General features: G+C 49.7%; 1 protein-coding gene across 6 annotated transcripts in view; it reads left to right on the top strand.

Annotated features, from left to right (window-relative positions):
* Positions 1-13127, top strand: part of SLX4 (SLX4 structure-specific endonuclease subunit) — a 125219-nt gene that overhangs the window by 60532 nt on the left and 51560 nt on the right. For all 6 annotated transcript variants that reach the window (XM_030211227.1, XM_030211228.1, XM_030211225.1 and 3 more), the window contains one exon: positions 3913-4201. In XM_030211227.1, coding sequence (XP_030067087.1) covers positions 3913-4201 — 289 coding nt within the window. The remainder of the gene's footprint in view (positions 1-3912; positions 4202-13127) is intronic.

The following is a 13127-nucleotide window of genomic DNA, read 5'->3' as shown; positions in this document are numbered from 1 at the left end:
AGATATTCAGGCAGACTGCTACAACACTATGTGGTTAGTGCTGAGCCAGGACAGAGCTGGGAGTTACCCAGCCATGCTGATATTCAGAGTCAGTACCCATATAACAATCTGGTTAACACAGGTCAGCAAAAAGGCTGAATTAACCTCTCCAGGTAGCTTTCTGGGTATTGGCTTTGAATATCAGAGATATCTGAGTAACCTCTGGTAGGCTGCTGAATACCTGGATATTCAGTGCCGGAACCTGGATAGGGGTCGGCAGTGTATATGTAGGTTTAATTTAGCTTGCAGTTGCCAGTCTTTAAAAAGAAAAAAAAAAAAGGTTAATTTTTATAGTGGAATGGGAAAAGATGCAGCACTATATTGTGGTTCTAAGTGTTCAGGTATAGTAAGCCTCTACAGCAAAGCCTACATTGCAAGAAAGCAGTGTTCAGAAGCCATTTATCCTTGTAAACTACTGTTTACCTGAATAAAATGGTATTTTGAAGATTACCCACTATATATATGTACTAGTAAAAAAAATGCCCGTTTCTGGGAGAGATGAAACGGGCGCTAGCAAGGTTGTGGTGTGCAGGGACGCTCGTGTGCAGCCTCCCCAGCCATCGGCACCCATCGTGAGCGACGCAGGTGTCCCTCAACCGCCGGTTTTGGTGTGCAGCGATCCTCGTTGGGGTCGGCGTGTGCAGCCTTCTCAGCCATCCGCACGCATCGTGAGTGACCCAGCTGTCCCCCAAGCCCGGTGCAGGCACGGGGAGATCGCGTTTCCAGCGCCGGCACCCCATCCGCACGCATCGTCAGCAACTCAGCTGTCCCATGGTCAGCGACCCAGCTGTGCCGGAAGCCCCCTCCAGGCACTTGCGCGCTGTGATGCAGGTCCCGCCTGAGCCACCAACATGGCCGCCGAGGGGCAGGGTGAGATCGCGTGTGCCTGTGGACTGTGCTCCTCCCTCGTCGTCATAACGTTCTGACGTGAGGGCGGGCCACAGGACACCTCAGAGTTCCAGTTTTGAGCCATGGGCCAAAAGGATATCTCTGGCCTCACACTTCCAGTTTGTAGGCTTCATTTCGAACGTTGGGGTCGCGAATTATGTCCGGAAGTGGCGTGGCTGAGGGCGTGTCTATGAGTGACAGTGAGTGGTGTATGAGTGAGAGTGAGTGAGCTGACAGCCTAGCCTTCATTGTTTCCCTCCCACAGAGTGAGCTTCAGAACGTTGTCCAGGTGAGAATTATTAATATGGATAAGGTATTCATGTTCAAGAACTTTGGATATACTTTTACCTTATAAACTAAACTCCACAATAACAATGCCAGAAACATGTAGATATCAGCAAAGACTATTAAAGTCTAGAAGGAAAAGCCTCAGAATTGGCACTTCAAAACTGTGCTCACATGTATTCAAAGACCTTCCTTCCTTCAATAGTGATAACTCAATTTTAGTGGAAATTTTTTTTTTTAAATTCTGAAAATCCAAGTGTAATTTTTATATGCAGTTTATGTGCATCATATCACACTGGATACTGAATATGACCACGTGATGCATGAAAACCATTTTGGTCCTGAGAGTCCATGATGCAGCAGTACGGTAACTGTGACATGCTGGCCATTGTCATGAGGACCTGCTCTGTACACACTGCGTATAAAAGTTTGTTTGGATTTTGAGAATTGTAAAAAAATATGAGTTGTTACTATTGAAGAAAGGTTTTTGCCCATGATTTGAATATCTATGAGCACAGTTTTGAAGTGCCAATTTTGAGGCTTTTTCTTCCAGACTTTAAGTGTCTTATCTCATATCTACCTGTTTGTGGCATTGTTATTATGGAGTTTAGTTTATCATATAGATTAGCGTTTGCCTTTAGATCCATACCTCACGTTTTTTTTTGTTGTTTTTGGTTTTTGTGGGGGGGCTGTTATACTTTTACTTCCTCTTTTTGAGGTGAGATTACACCAGGAGAGGCACCAACACAAATAGTTCTGACCAAAAAAAAGGTGATGTAAATTTCTGCAGCTCCTCTTTACTTGAGTAATTTTGAAATAGAAAGGACATGCATATTTTTCCTTTGAGAATTGGTGCAAAATCTGTGCAAAGTTTAGAAAATTACCTTCATAGGGGGTAATTTTGTAAGGCATTTCTTGAGGAAAACAGTGATTGTATCACAGGTGCACACATACTTCCTATTCATATTTTATGAAATAAATCATTATCACCTGTCCTGAAAAGATTCTATTATACACAAGTAAAAAAGGCCCGTTTCTCAAAGAAATGAAACAGGCACTAGCAAGGTTTTCCTTGGAGTGTGTATGTTTGAGAGAGTGTGTGTGAGAGTGACTGTGTGTGAGAGAGAGAGAGTGAATGTGCAAGTGTGTGTGTGAGACAGAGAGAGAGTGAGACTGGGTGCGTGTGTGTGAGATTGAGAGTGTGTGCCAGGGGACCCCCCCCACCGTCCCTCCGTGTTCCGGGGTCGACCCCCCCCCCCCACCGTCCCTCCGAGTTCCAGGGTCAACCCCTCCCTCCTTCTGAGTTTCAGGGTCCCTCCAAGTTTCAGGGTCCCCCCCCTCAGTCTGAGTTTCAGGGTTCCCCCCCCCTCCCTCCGAGTTTCAGGGTCCCCCCCCCTCGGTCCGAGTTTCAGGCTCCCCCCTCCCTCCGAGTTTCAGGGTCCCCCCCCTCGGTCTGAGTTTCAGGGTTCCCCCCCCCCTCGGTCCGAGTTCCAGGGTCCTCCTCCCTCCCTCCCAGTTCCAGGCCCCCTCCCTACGAATTTTAAAAGTCATCTTGTCTTACCTCGTTGAGGTTGCGGTGGCTGCCAGCAGTGGTAAAAGGCGTGCAGGCTCGGCCCTTCTCTCACTCTCAGCTGTGGTCCTGCCCTCATTTCCTGTTTCTGCAAGGGCGGGACCACAGCTGAGAGAAGGGCCGAGCCTGCATGCGTTTTACCGCTGCCGCCGTAAACCTGACTTGATAAGTGAAGATGACTTCTAAAAATCGGAGGGAGGGGGCCTGGAACAGGGAGGGAGGAAGGAAGGGAGGGACGACGACACCCTCATGCACGTGACGTCACTTTCCTTTGCCTGGCAACTCTGCAGCGTGCCCTTCCCTCTCACTGTTCCGCCCTTGACGTCATCACGTTTTTGACGTGAGGGCGGGACAGAGAGAGATTGGTGACAGACTTATGAACCCTTCACTGAAGTCTGCCACGGAGTCAGCTTCAGAACGTTGTAGGTGCAAATTATTATCTATATATATAAAAGGCAAGACCAACGTTCTATGAAGCCTCCAGCCGGAAGTGTGAAGCGCCAGAGATATCCGGTTTCCCCATGAGTGAAGGAAAACAGCACAGCACGAAATCCCTCTCTCTGTAACAGTGAAGGACTCAGAGGGGGAGGGGAGAGAGATGCCCTCATTCTCTCTGTAACACAGAACTGCAGGAAACTTAACACTGAAGGACTGGACTCCAAGGGGGGAGGGGGAGGGAGAGAGGGCAGGGACACACACTCCCACATGCACACTCTGAAGAAAACCTTGCTAGCCCCCGTTTCATTTGCATCAGAAACGGGGCTTTTTTACTAGTAGTAGATAATTTTCCCTGCACTTTTTGGTGTGACATAACCTTGTGTGTGACTAGAGCCATATCAGCTTGAATTAATTGTGCAACTTGTTATTACCTTACTGCACAGATTACGTTGTCTATTTCAGTGTTTAGCTGCTGTCATCTACTATGTTGGTATAGTAGAGTAAATTCTAGACCCAAGGTTGTCCTTCAACTAATTTTGACCCTGATTGGTTCACACAGAAGAATGATATGCCTCTGGATGCATGTAGAGATTAATCACTTTATAAATGTTTTCCTACTGTTTGTTCAAAATGTTAGAAAAATTATAAGTAGGTTTTTTTTAAAATTATAGTTATCTATTTATAATTAACAGAAGGAGAACATTCTGCTACCCAGGTCATCAGAGAGGCCACAAACATCTCTGATTCAGGCTTCCTTCAGCCTTGCGCCTGACTTTTCTTCAGATGTTCATATGAGCAGTGCAGGGAACGGAGAAGCCTTCAGAGAGCCTGGATGGGGTGTCAACAATAGTTATCAGGCTTTATCTTACAGCCAGAAGGAAAGACAGACTCTGCAAGACTTGACAGAGCTAGCAAGAGAAGGGCTTACTCTCACCCAGTGGAATCCTGGTGCTGGCCAGACCCAGCAAATACAGGGATCAGGTAATACAATATATAAATGTATAAGTCTCTTGTCTAATGTTGTTTCTGCTCTAGGCTTAAGTTGTGGTGGAACGGTGTTCCAGGCCTTTATTAAAACCATGATATGGGTTAAACTAATTTTTTAATCATATCAGTAACCACTGAAAAAGCTCCTATTTTGTATTTTGTTACAATGTATTGACTTGCCTTTTAATATTTGAATAAATAAAACATTAAAAAAAAAGCTTCTATTGTAGAAATCAAATAATGAGAACTGAACTTAAAGGGACAAGGGCTTAAAGCTTGCACCACTACCACCTTCCCCCACATCAGTGTGTGCTGTTGGAGGTTTTTTTTTTTCCCCACAAATTGCAGTGGGAGGCTGGAGGCACGCATGCCCAAACACACCAGCTGTCACCTGATATTGGTGCATGTGTGGTGTGTGGCAATCCTGCCTCCTCGTGCTGCACTGCAGGCAAGAGATTTGTGTGCTCGTGGGCTGGCTCACCTCAGCAGCGCTCCTGATCACAGCTCAGCTCAGCTGGTCATGGAGCTGTACCGTCCAACACTCAGCTTGGCTGCCCCGCTGCTGTCCTCCTGAGAATTCAGCTGCCAGAGAGGACAGAGGAGACAGGAGAGCCCTGCTGGCTGCTGGGCTGATCGTTCATTGTTGCTACAAAGTGCACAGCAGCATTACCTGGTAAGAATTTAAGCAGGCTTATTGCTGGGCATGTTTGTTGGGGGAGGACAAGTCAAGTGGAAATTAGTTTGGGGGAGCATTGTCCCCGGCCCCCCCCCCCAAAAAAAAAAACACTTCAACCGTCCGAGTTCTGATTCTCTCTCCCCTGCTGCCCTTCCCACTGCCCCATGCGTTTAACTTGAACTTTCTGTCCCTTCAGTTTCTTCCCTCCCGCATCCGCTCCCTCCCTCAACCTCTCCCCCCCCCCTCCCCGCCATCCTACCCTACCTGCAGGCGGTGGTTAGGACAAGATGCCAGCGGCGGGGTCCTTCTGCTGCCACGTCCCGCCTTCTCTGATTCAATTTGCTGTTTCCGCATAGGCAGGACGTGGCAGGCAAAGGACACTGTCGGGACCAAGCAGGTTTGAAGTGATGAGTCTGCCTATCTACTCCACGGTAAGCAAGGAAGCCAATTTGGTTAATCTCTGTTTTCACTCCCCCACACAGCTGTCATCTCCTTTAGTGTACACTCAAACCAAAGCAAGCAAACCTATGAGCTGCTGCAATGCTGCATCCACATTGTCGTTCTTTATTGTTCATCTGTAACAAGTCTAAAGCTGTTTCAATTGGATAGGAGTAGTGCCTTAAAAGGTAGAGGTCAAGGTTTTTTGTTTCTTTTTGTACTTATTGGACAGCTTTTTAATTTATTTGAAAGCTTCCCATATGATATAAATAGCATGAAATAACAATTGAATATCACTAAAACATCTTTAAAAATTATTCTCCGAGGACAAGCAGGCTGCTTGGTCTCACTGATGGGTGACGTCCACGGCAGCCCCTCCAATCGGAACACTTTACTAGCAAAGGCCTTTGCTAGTCCTCGCACGCCGATGCGCACCGCGCATGCGCGGCCGTCTTCCTGCCCGAACCAGCTCGTGTTCGTCAGTCTTCTTTTGTCCGCGCTCGGTACGGTCGTGTTTACGCTGTTCACGCCCCTTAAGTTGACCCTCGCGCGTCTTTTTGACTTTTCGCTAAAAAAAAAAAAAAAAAAGGGATTTCGGAAGAAGGCCTTTCGGTCTTTTTCCCCTTCCTGTATTTCCAGTTTTTGCCTCGTTAAGTTTTCTTTCGTTTTCGGGGTAGGCCCTTTTGAGGCCTCGGGTCGAATTTATTCTCCCCCTCTTTTTGGTGCCTTACCGCAATTACGAGTTTTGATTTCACCGGCGTGATTTTTCCGCCCATGTCATCGAAGTCTCCCAGCGGCTTCAAGAAGTGCACCCAGTGCGCCCGGGTAATCTCGCTCACTGACAGGCATGTGTCGTGTCTTCAGTGTCTGGGGGCTGGGCACCGCCCGCAGGCCTGTAGTCTTTGCGCCCTTTTACAGAAAAGGACTCAGGTAGCGAGATTGGCCCAGTGGAACGTTTTGTTCTCAGGCCCTTCGTCGGCATCGGCACCAGGAGTATCGAGTGCGTTGACGTCGACAGCGTCAAGACCTCCGTCCTCGGCCACGACTGCATCGAGTGCATCGAGGCATCGACCCTCTGCGTTGGGGCCGAGACATCGGAAGGCTGCGTCGGCGTCGGTGGTACCGGGACTTCCACTAGTGCTGATGTCGTCGGACGGTGCTGCTTCGACTGGAGTGCAGGTGAGGGCTGTCCATTCCCCTGCTGGTGGCGGTGAGCCTTCGGGTGGGTCTCCCCCTACCCTGAGGGTTCCTGCGGTACAGCCCCCCCCGAGACCGACCTTCTTCGGCCTCGGCCCCGAGGAAGCGACGGCTGGATTCTACGTCCTCCTCGTCGGTACCGGGAAGCTCCGGTGACATGCTTCGTTTGAAAAAGTGAAAGAAGCATCGACACTGGTCTCCTTCCCGCGTCGGTACAGAGAGCTCTGGGTCGCCGAGGGAGTCGGCACCCAGTAGGCATCGGCACCGGGAGGACCGCTCACCCTCTGTTCAGGAGGTGTCGATGCGCTCCACCTTGGACAGCCCGGAACAGCCTCCACGCCCGGAACAGACTCTGACATCGACACCTGCATCGGCTTCTATGTCTTTCTCCACAGCCGCTCTGCACGAGAGTCTCCGGGCCGTTCTCCCAGAGATCCTGGGAGAGCTGTTGCGCCCTTCCCCTCCGGTACCGGGGGTGCTTGCGCCTCCGGTACCGTCGAGTGAGGCGCCGGCTGGCCCCTTGCCCGGGGTGAGGTCTCCCGGTCGCCTCCCAGGAAGGCTCCCCGACGACGTCGGCGGAGGGAGCTTCGCCGGTGCGGGCGAGGGAGTCTACCTCTCGACGCTCACACCGTGGCCGTGGTTCCACAGAGTTGAGCCGGGCACGGCTTCAGACACAGGTCCGTGAACTTGTGTCTGATACCGATGGTGAGGCCTCGTGGGAGGAGGAGGAGGACATCAGATATTTTTCTGACGAGGAGTCTGATGGCCTTCCTTCTGATCCCACTCCCTCCCCTGAAAGGCAGCTTTCTCCTCCCGAGAGTCTGTCGTTTGCGGCCTTTGTCCGGGAGATGTCTACGGCCATCCCCTTCCCGGTGGTTGTGGAGGACGAGCCCAGGGCTGAAATGTTTGAGCTCCTGGACTATCCTTCTCCACCTAAGGAAGCGTCCACAGTACCCATGCATCATGTCCTAAAAAAGACATTGCTGGCGAACTGGACCAAGCCTTTAAGTAATCCCCACATTCCCAAGAAGATCGAGTCCCAGTACTGGATCCATGGGGACCCAGAGCTGATGCGCACTCAGTTGCCTCACGACTCTGGAGTTGTGGATTTGGCCCTAAAGAAGGCTAAGAGTTCTAGAGAGCATGCTTCGGCGCCCCGGGCAAGGACTCTAGAACCTTAGACTCATTTGGGAGGAAGGCCTACCATTCTTCTATGCTCGTGGCCAAAATCCAGTCTTACCAGCTCTACACGAGCATACACATGCGGAACAATGAGCGGCAGTTGGCGGGCTTGGTGGACAAGCTCCCCCCTGAGCAAGCCAAGCCATTTCAGGAGGTGGTCAGGCAGCTGAAGGCGTGCAGAAAATTCCTGGCCAGAGGGGTGTATGACACCTTTGATGTTGCGTCCAGGGCCGCTGCTCAAGGTGTGGTGATGCGCAGACTCTCATGGCTGCGTGCCTCCGACCTGGAGAATAGGATCCAGCAGCGGATTGCGGACTCACCTTGCCGTGCGGATAATATTTTTGGAGAGAAGGTCGAACAGGTGGTAGAGCAGCTCCACCAGCGGGACACCGCTCTCGACAATTTCTCCCGCCGGCAGCCTTCAGCTTGTACCTCTACAGGTAGACGTTTTTATGGGGGAAGGAAGACTGTTCCCTACTCTTCTGGTAAGCGTAGGTACAATCCTCCTTCTCGACAGCCTGCGGTCCAGGCTAAGCCCCAGCGCGCTCGCTCTCGTCAGCAGCGTGCGACTCAGCAAGGCCCCTCTGCTCCCCAGCAAAAGCAAGGGACGAGCTTTTGACTGGCTCCAGCAGAGCATAGCCGACATCCAAGTGTCAATGCCGGGCGACCTGCCGGTCGGAGGGAGGTTGAAAGTTTTTCACCAAAGGTGGCCTCTCATAATCTCCAATCAGTGGGTTCTTCAAATAGTCCGGCAAGGATACACCCTCAATTTGGCCTCCAAACCTCCAAATTGTCCACCGGGAGCTCAGTCTTACAGCTTCCAACACAAGCAGGTACTTGCAGAGGAACTCTCCGCCCTTCTCAGCGCCAATGCGGTCGAGCCTGTGCCATCCGGGCAGGAAGGGCTGGGATTCTATTCCAGGTACTTCCTTGTGGAAAAGAAAACAGGGGGGATGCGTCCCATCCTAGACCTAAGGGCCCTGAACAAATATCTGGTCAAGGAAAAGTTCAGGATGCTTTCCCTGGGCACCCTTCTCCCCATGATTCAGGAAAACGATTGGCTATGCTCTCTGGACTTGAAGGACGCCTACACGCACATCCCGATACTGCCAGCTCACAGACAGTATCTGCGATTTCAGCTGGGCACACGTCACTTCCAGTACTGTGTTCTACCCTTTGGGCTCGCCTCTGCGCCCAGAGTGTTCACGAAGTGCTTGGCTGTAGTAGCAGCAGCACTTCGCAGGCTGGGGGTACACGTGTTCCCATATCTCGACGATTGGCTGGTGAAGAACACATCCGAGGCAGGAGCTCTACAGTCCATGCAGATGACTATTCGCCTCCTGGAGCTACTGGGGTTTGTGATAAATTATCCAAAGTCCCATCTTCTCCCAGTGCAGAGACTCGAATTCATAGGAGCTCTGCTGGATTCTCGGACAGCTCGTGCCTATCTCCCAGAGGCGAGAGCCAACAACTTGTTGTCCCTCGTCTCGCGGGTGCGAGCGTCCCAGCAGATCACAGCTCGGCAGATGTTGAGATTGCTGGGCCACATGGCCTCCACAGTTCATGTGACTCCCATGGCCCGCCTTCACATGAGATCTGCTCAATGGACCCTAGCTTCCCAGTGGTTTCAGGCTGCTGGGGATCTAGAAGACGTGATCCACCTGTCCACGAGTTTTCTCAAATCCCTGTATTGGTGGACGATTTGGTCCAATTTGACTCTGGGACGTCCTTTCCAAATTCCTCAGCCACAAAAAGTGCTGACTATGGATGGGCTTCACACCCAAGGAAGCTGGTCCCTCCAGGAACGCGATCTGCAGATCAATCTCCTGGAGTTACGAGCGGTCTGGAACGCTCTGAAGGCTTTCAGAGATCGGCTGTCCCACCAAATTATCCAAATTCAGACAGACAATCAGGTTGCCATGTATTACATCAACAAGCAGGGGGGCACCGGATCTCGCCCCCTGTGTCAGGAAGCCGTCAGCATGTGGCTCTGGGCTCGCCGTCACGGCATGGTGCTCCAAGCCACATATCTGGCAGGCGTAAACAACAGTCTGGCCGACAGGTTGAGCAGGATTATGCAACCTCACGAGTGGTCGCTCAATTCCCGTGTAGTGCGACAGATCTTCCAGGTGTGGGGCACCCCCTTGGTAGATCTCTTTGCATCTCGAGCCAACCACAAAGTCCCTCAGTTCTGTTCCAGGCTTCAGGCCCACGGCAGACTGGCATCGGATGCCTTCCTCCTGGACTGGGGGGAGGGTCTGCTGTATGCTTATCCTTCCATATCTCTGGTGGGGAAGACTTTGTTGAAACTCAAGCAAGACCGAGGCACCATGATTCTGATTGCTCCTTTTTGGCCGTGTCAGATCTGGTTCCCTCTTCTTCTGGAGTTGTCCTCCGAAGAACCGTGGAGATTGGAGTGTTTTCCGACCCTCATCACACAGGACGAAGGGGCGCTTCTGCATCCCAACCTCCAGTCTCTGGCTCTCACGGCCTGGATGTTGAGAGCGTAGACTTTGCCTCTTTGGGTCTGTCAGAGGGTGTCTCCCGCATCTTGCTTGCGTCCAGGAAAGATTCCACTAAGAGGAGTTACTTCTTTCTGTGGAGGAGGTTTGCCGTCTGGTGTGACAGCAAGGCCCTAGATCCTCGCTCTTGTCCTACACAGACCCTGCTTGAATACCTTCTGCACTTGTCTGAGTCTGGTCTCAAGACCAACTCTGTAAGGGTTCACCTTAGCGCAGTTAGTGCATACCATTACCGTGTGGAAGGTAAGCCGATCTCAGGACAGCCTTTAGTTGTTCGCTTCATGAGAGGTTTGCTTTTGTCAAAGCCTCCCGTCAAGCCTCCTACAGTGTCATGGGATCGCAATGTCGTTCTCACCCAGCTGATGAAACCTCCTTTTGAGCCACTGAACTCCTGCCATCTGAAGTACTTGACCTGGAAGGTCATTTTCTTGGTGGCAGTTACTTCAGCTCGTAGAGTCAGTGAGCTTCAGGCCCTGGTAGCCCAGGCTCCTTACACCAAATTTCATCATAACAGAGTAGTCCTCCGCACTCACCCTAAGTTCTTGCCAAAGGTTGTGTTGGAGTTCCATCTGAACCAGTCAATTGTCTTGCCAACATTCTTTCCCCGTCCTCATTCCTGCCCTGCTGAACATCAGCTGCACACATTGGACTGCAAGAGAGCAATGGCCTTCTATCTGGAGCGGACACAGCCCAACAGACAGTCCGCCCAATTGTTTGTTTCTTTTGATCCCAACAGGAGGGCAGTGGCTGTGGGGAAACGCACCATATCCAATTGGCTAACAGATTGCATTTCCTTCACTTACGCCCAGGCTGGGCTGGCTCTTGAGGGTCATGTCACCGCTCATAATGTTAGAGCCATGGCAGCGTCGGTAGCCCACTTGAAGTCAGCCACTATTGAAGAGATTTGCAAAGCTGCGACGTGGTCATCTGTCCACACATTCACATCTCATTACTGCCTGCAGCAGGATACCCGACGCGACAGTCGGTTTGGGCAGTCAGTGCTTCAGAATCTGTTCGGGGTTTAGAATCCAACTCCACCCCCCGAGGGCCCATGTTTATTCTGTTCCAGGCTACACACTCAGTTAGTTGGATAAATTGTTAGGTCAATCTCAGTTATGTCCTCGCCGTTGCGAGGCCCAATTGACCATGTTTGTTGTTTTGAGTGAGCCTGGGGGCTAGGGATACCCCATCAGTGAGAACAAGCAGCCTGCTTGTCCTCGGAGAAAGCGAATGCTACATACCTGTAGAAGGTATTCTCCGAGGACAGCAGGCTGATTGTTCTCACAAACCCGCCCGCCTCCCCTTTAGAGTTGTGTCTTCCCTTGTCTTTGTCTTGCTACGTATAGGACTGACGAACACGAGCCGGTTCGGGCGGGAAGATGGCCGCGCATGCGCGGTGCGCATCAGCGCGCGAGGACTAGCAAAGGCCTTTGCTAGTAAAGTGTTCCGATTGGAGGGGCTGCCGTGGACGTCACCCATCAGTGAGAACAATCAGCCTGCTGTCCTCGGAGAATACTTTCTACAGGTATGTAGCATTCGCTTTATAGCTGGTAGAAACAGCAAATTTGTTTTTAAATTCTTTTTATTAACTTTTTGTTTACATAACTCCCACATAGCTGAACATATTTATCGCAAAACTTTCTCATATATATATCAACAACCTCCAGCAATTTTAAACTCTGTATTTTGTGCTCATTTTTCTACACTAAAAAAAATAATAATAAATAAATACACTGTATACAATACAGATGACCAAATTTCAGTGAGGATATCCTGTTTCCTGATGGGTTCATCTTAACTGTTGTTGTAATATACCTTGGGAAGCCTGGTGTTAGAAAGATGATGGAATATATTGAAATTAAATGGAAGTAGAATTAAACTCTCCTTTCATAGGGGCACATGGAATCAAATCTTAATCTGTTTTGTAGCAGTTTACCTTTTAAATACACACATATATTATTCTGTTTTGAACATGTTTCAGGGGCAAGTGGTTTTATTAGTCAAAATAAAAATAAATATTGTTTCATTTTTTGGTTTAAACATAAATGGGCCATAAGTCCCTAATGCAGTCCATTGGTTTTCTTATATTTTGTTCTTGAGATAAATTATACTGTGCCAAAACTGAAAACTCTTATCTCTATCTGGTCGATAATAAAAGGAGCTCATTGTGAACACTATCCACCCTATAAGGTTGTTTTGTGGCTGTACATGAAGAATTATGATCTTGACTAAATATGTGTATGTGTGTCCCTAGTCCTGCATCCTAAGTTTATATAATCCTTTCAAGAAATCCAGTTAATCTTTTAACTTATTAGTGGAGCATAACCGCAGAGTCATGATATGGTCGCATTTTCAATATGACAATACTAGAGTCCATCTAAGGAACAGCCAGGTTATTTTGAGTTGGTCTTCACTGGACCAAACTTGCTTTCCTTCAAGTGCCATCACTGTCCAGCAGGTAGGCAGTGTCTTAAAAGATGGAGGATAAAGGATTTTTTTTTTTTTTTTTACATTAAAAGAAGGTAAATTTGGATGTAAGGATTGTTTGAAAGCATGCTGTCTCCCCGGGTATAGCCAGCTCTGCAATTGTTTTTTTTTTTTTGGGGGGGGGGGGGCGCAGGGAGAGAGCCTGTTGTTAAAAATTTACCAGCACACCACTGCCCCACATCATTGTTTTTTTTTTTTTTTACAGTAGTTCCTCTTCCTATTTAAGCAGGGCTTAATTTCTGGGGAATAGCCTGGAATGCAGTTTCACTACTTCTTTTCAGACTCCAGAACTAGAGCAGCAGGTGTGTTTGAGCTCCAGGCAGCCTGTTAGGACAGAGGAGGGGAAGGGGTGAGCCTGGAGCAAAAGAACAACTGCTCTGCTCCCTAGTTCAGCCCCTCATCCTCCTTTTTTTTTGTC

Source organism: Microcaecilia unicolor, chromosome 8 (genome assembly GCF_901765095.1).
Source record: "Microcaecilia unicolor chromosome 8, aMicUni1.1, whole genome shotgun sequence".
Taxonomy (NCBI): Eukaryota; Metazoa; Chordata; class Amphibia; order Gymnophiona; family Siphonopidae; genus Microcaecilia; species Microcaecilia unicolor.
This window is presented reverse-complemented; position numbering and strand designations above follow the sequence as displayed.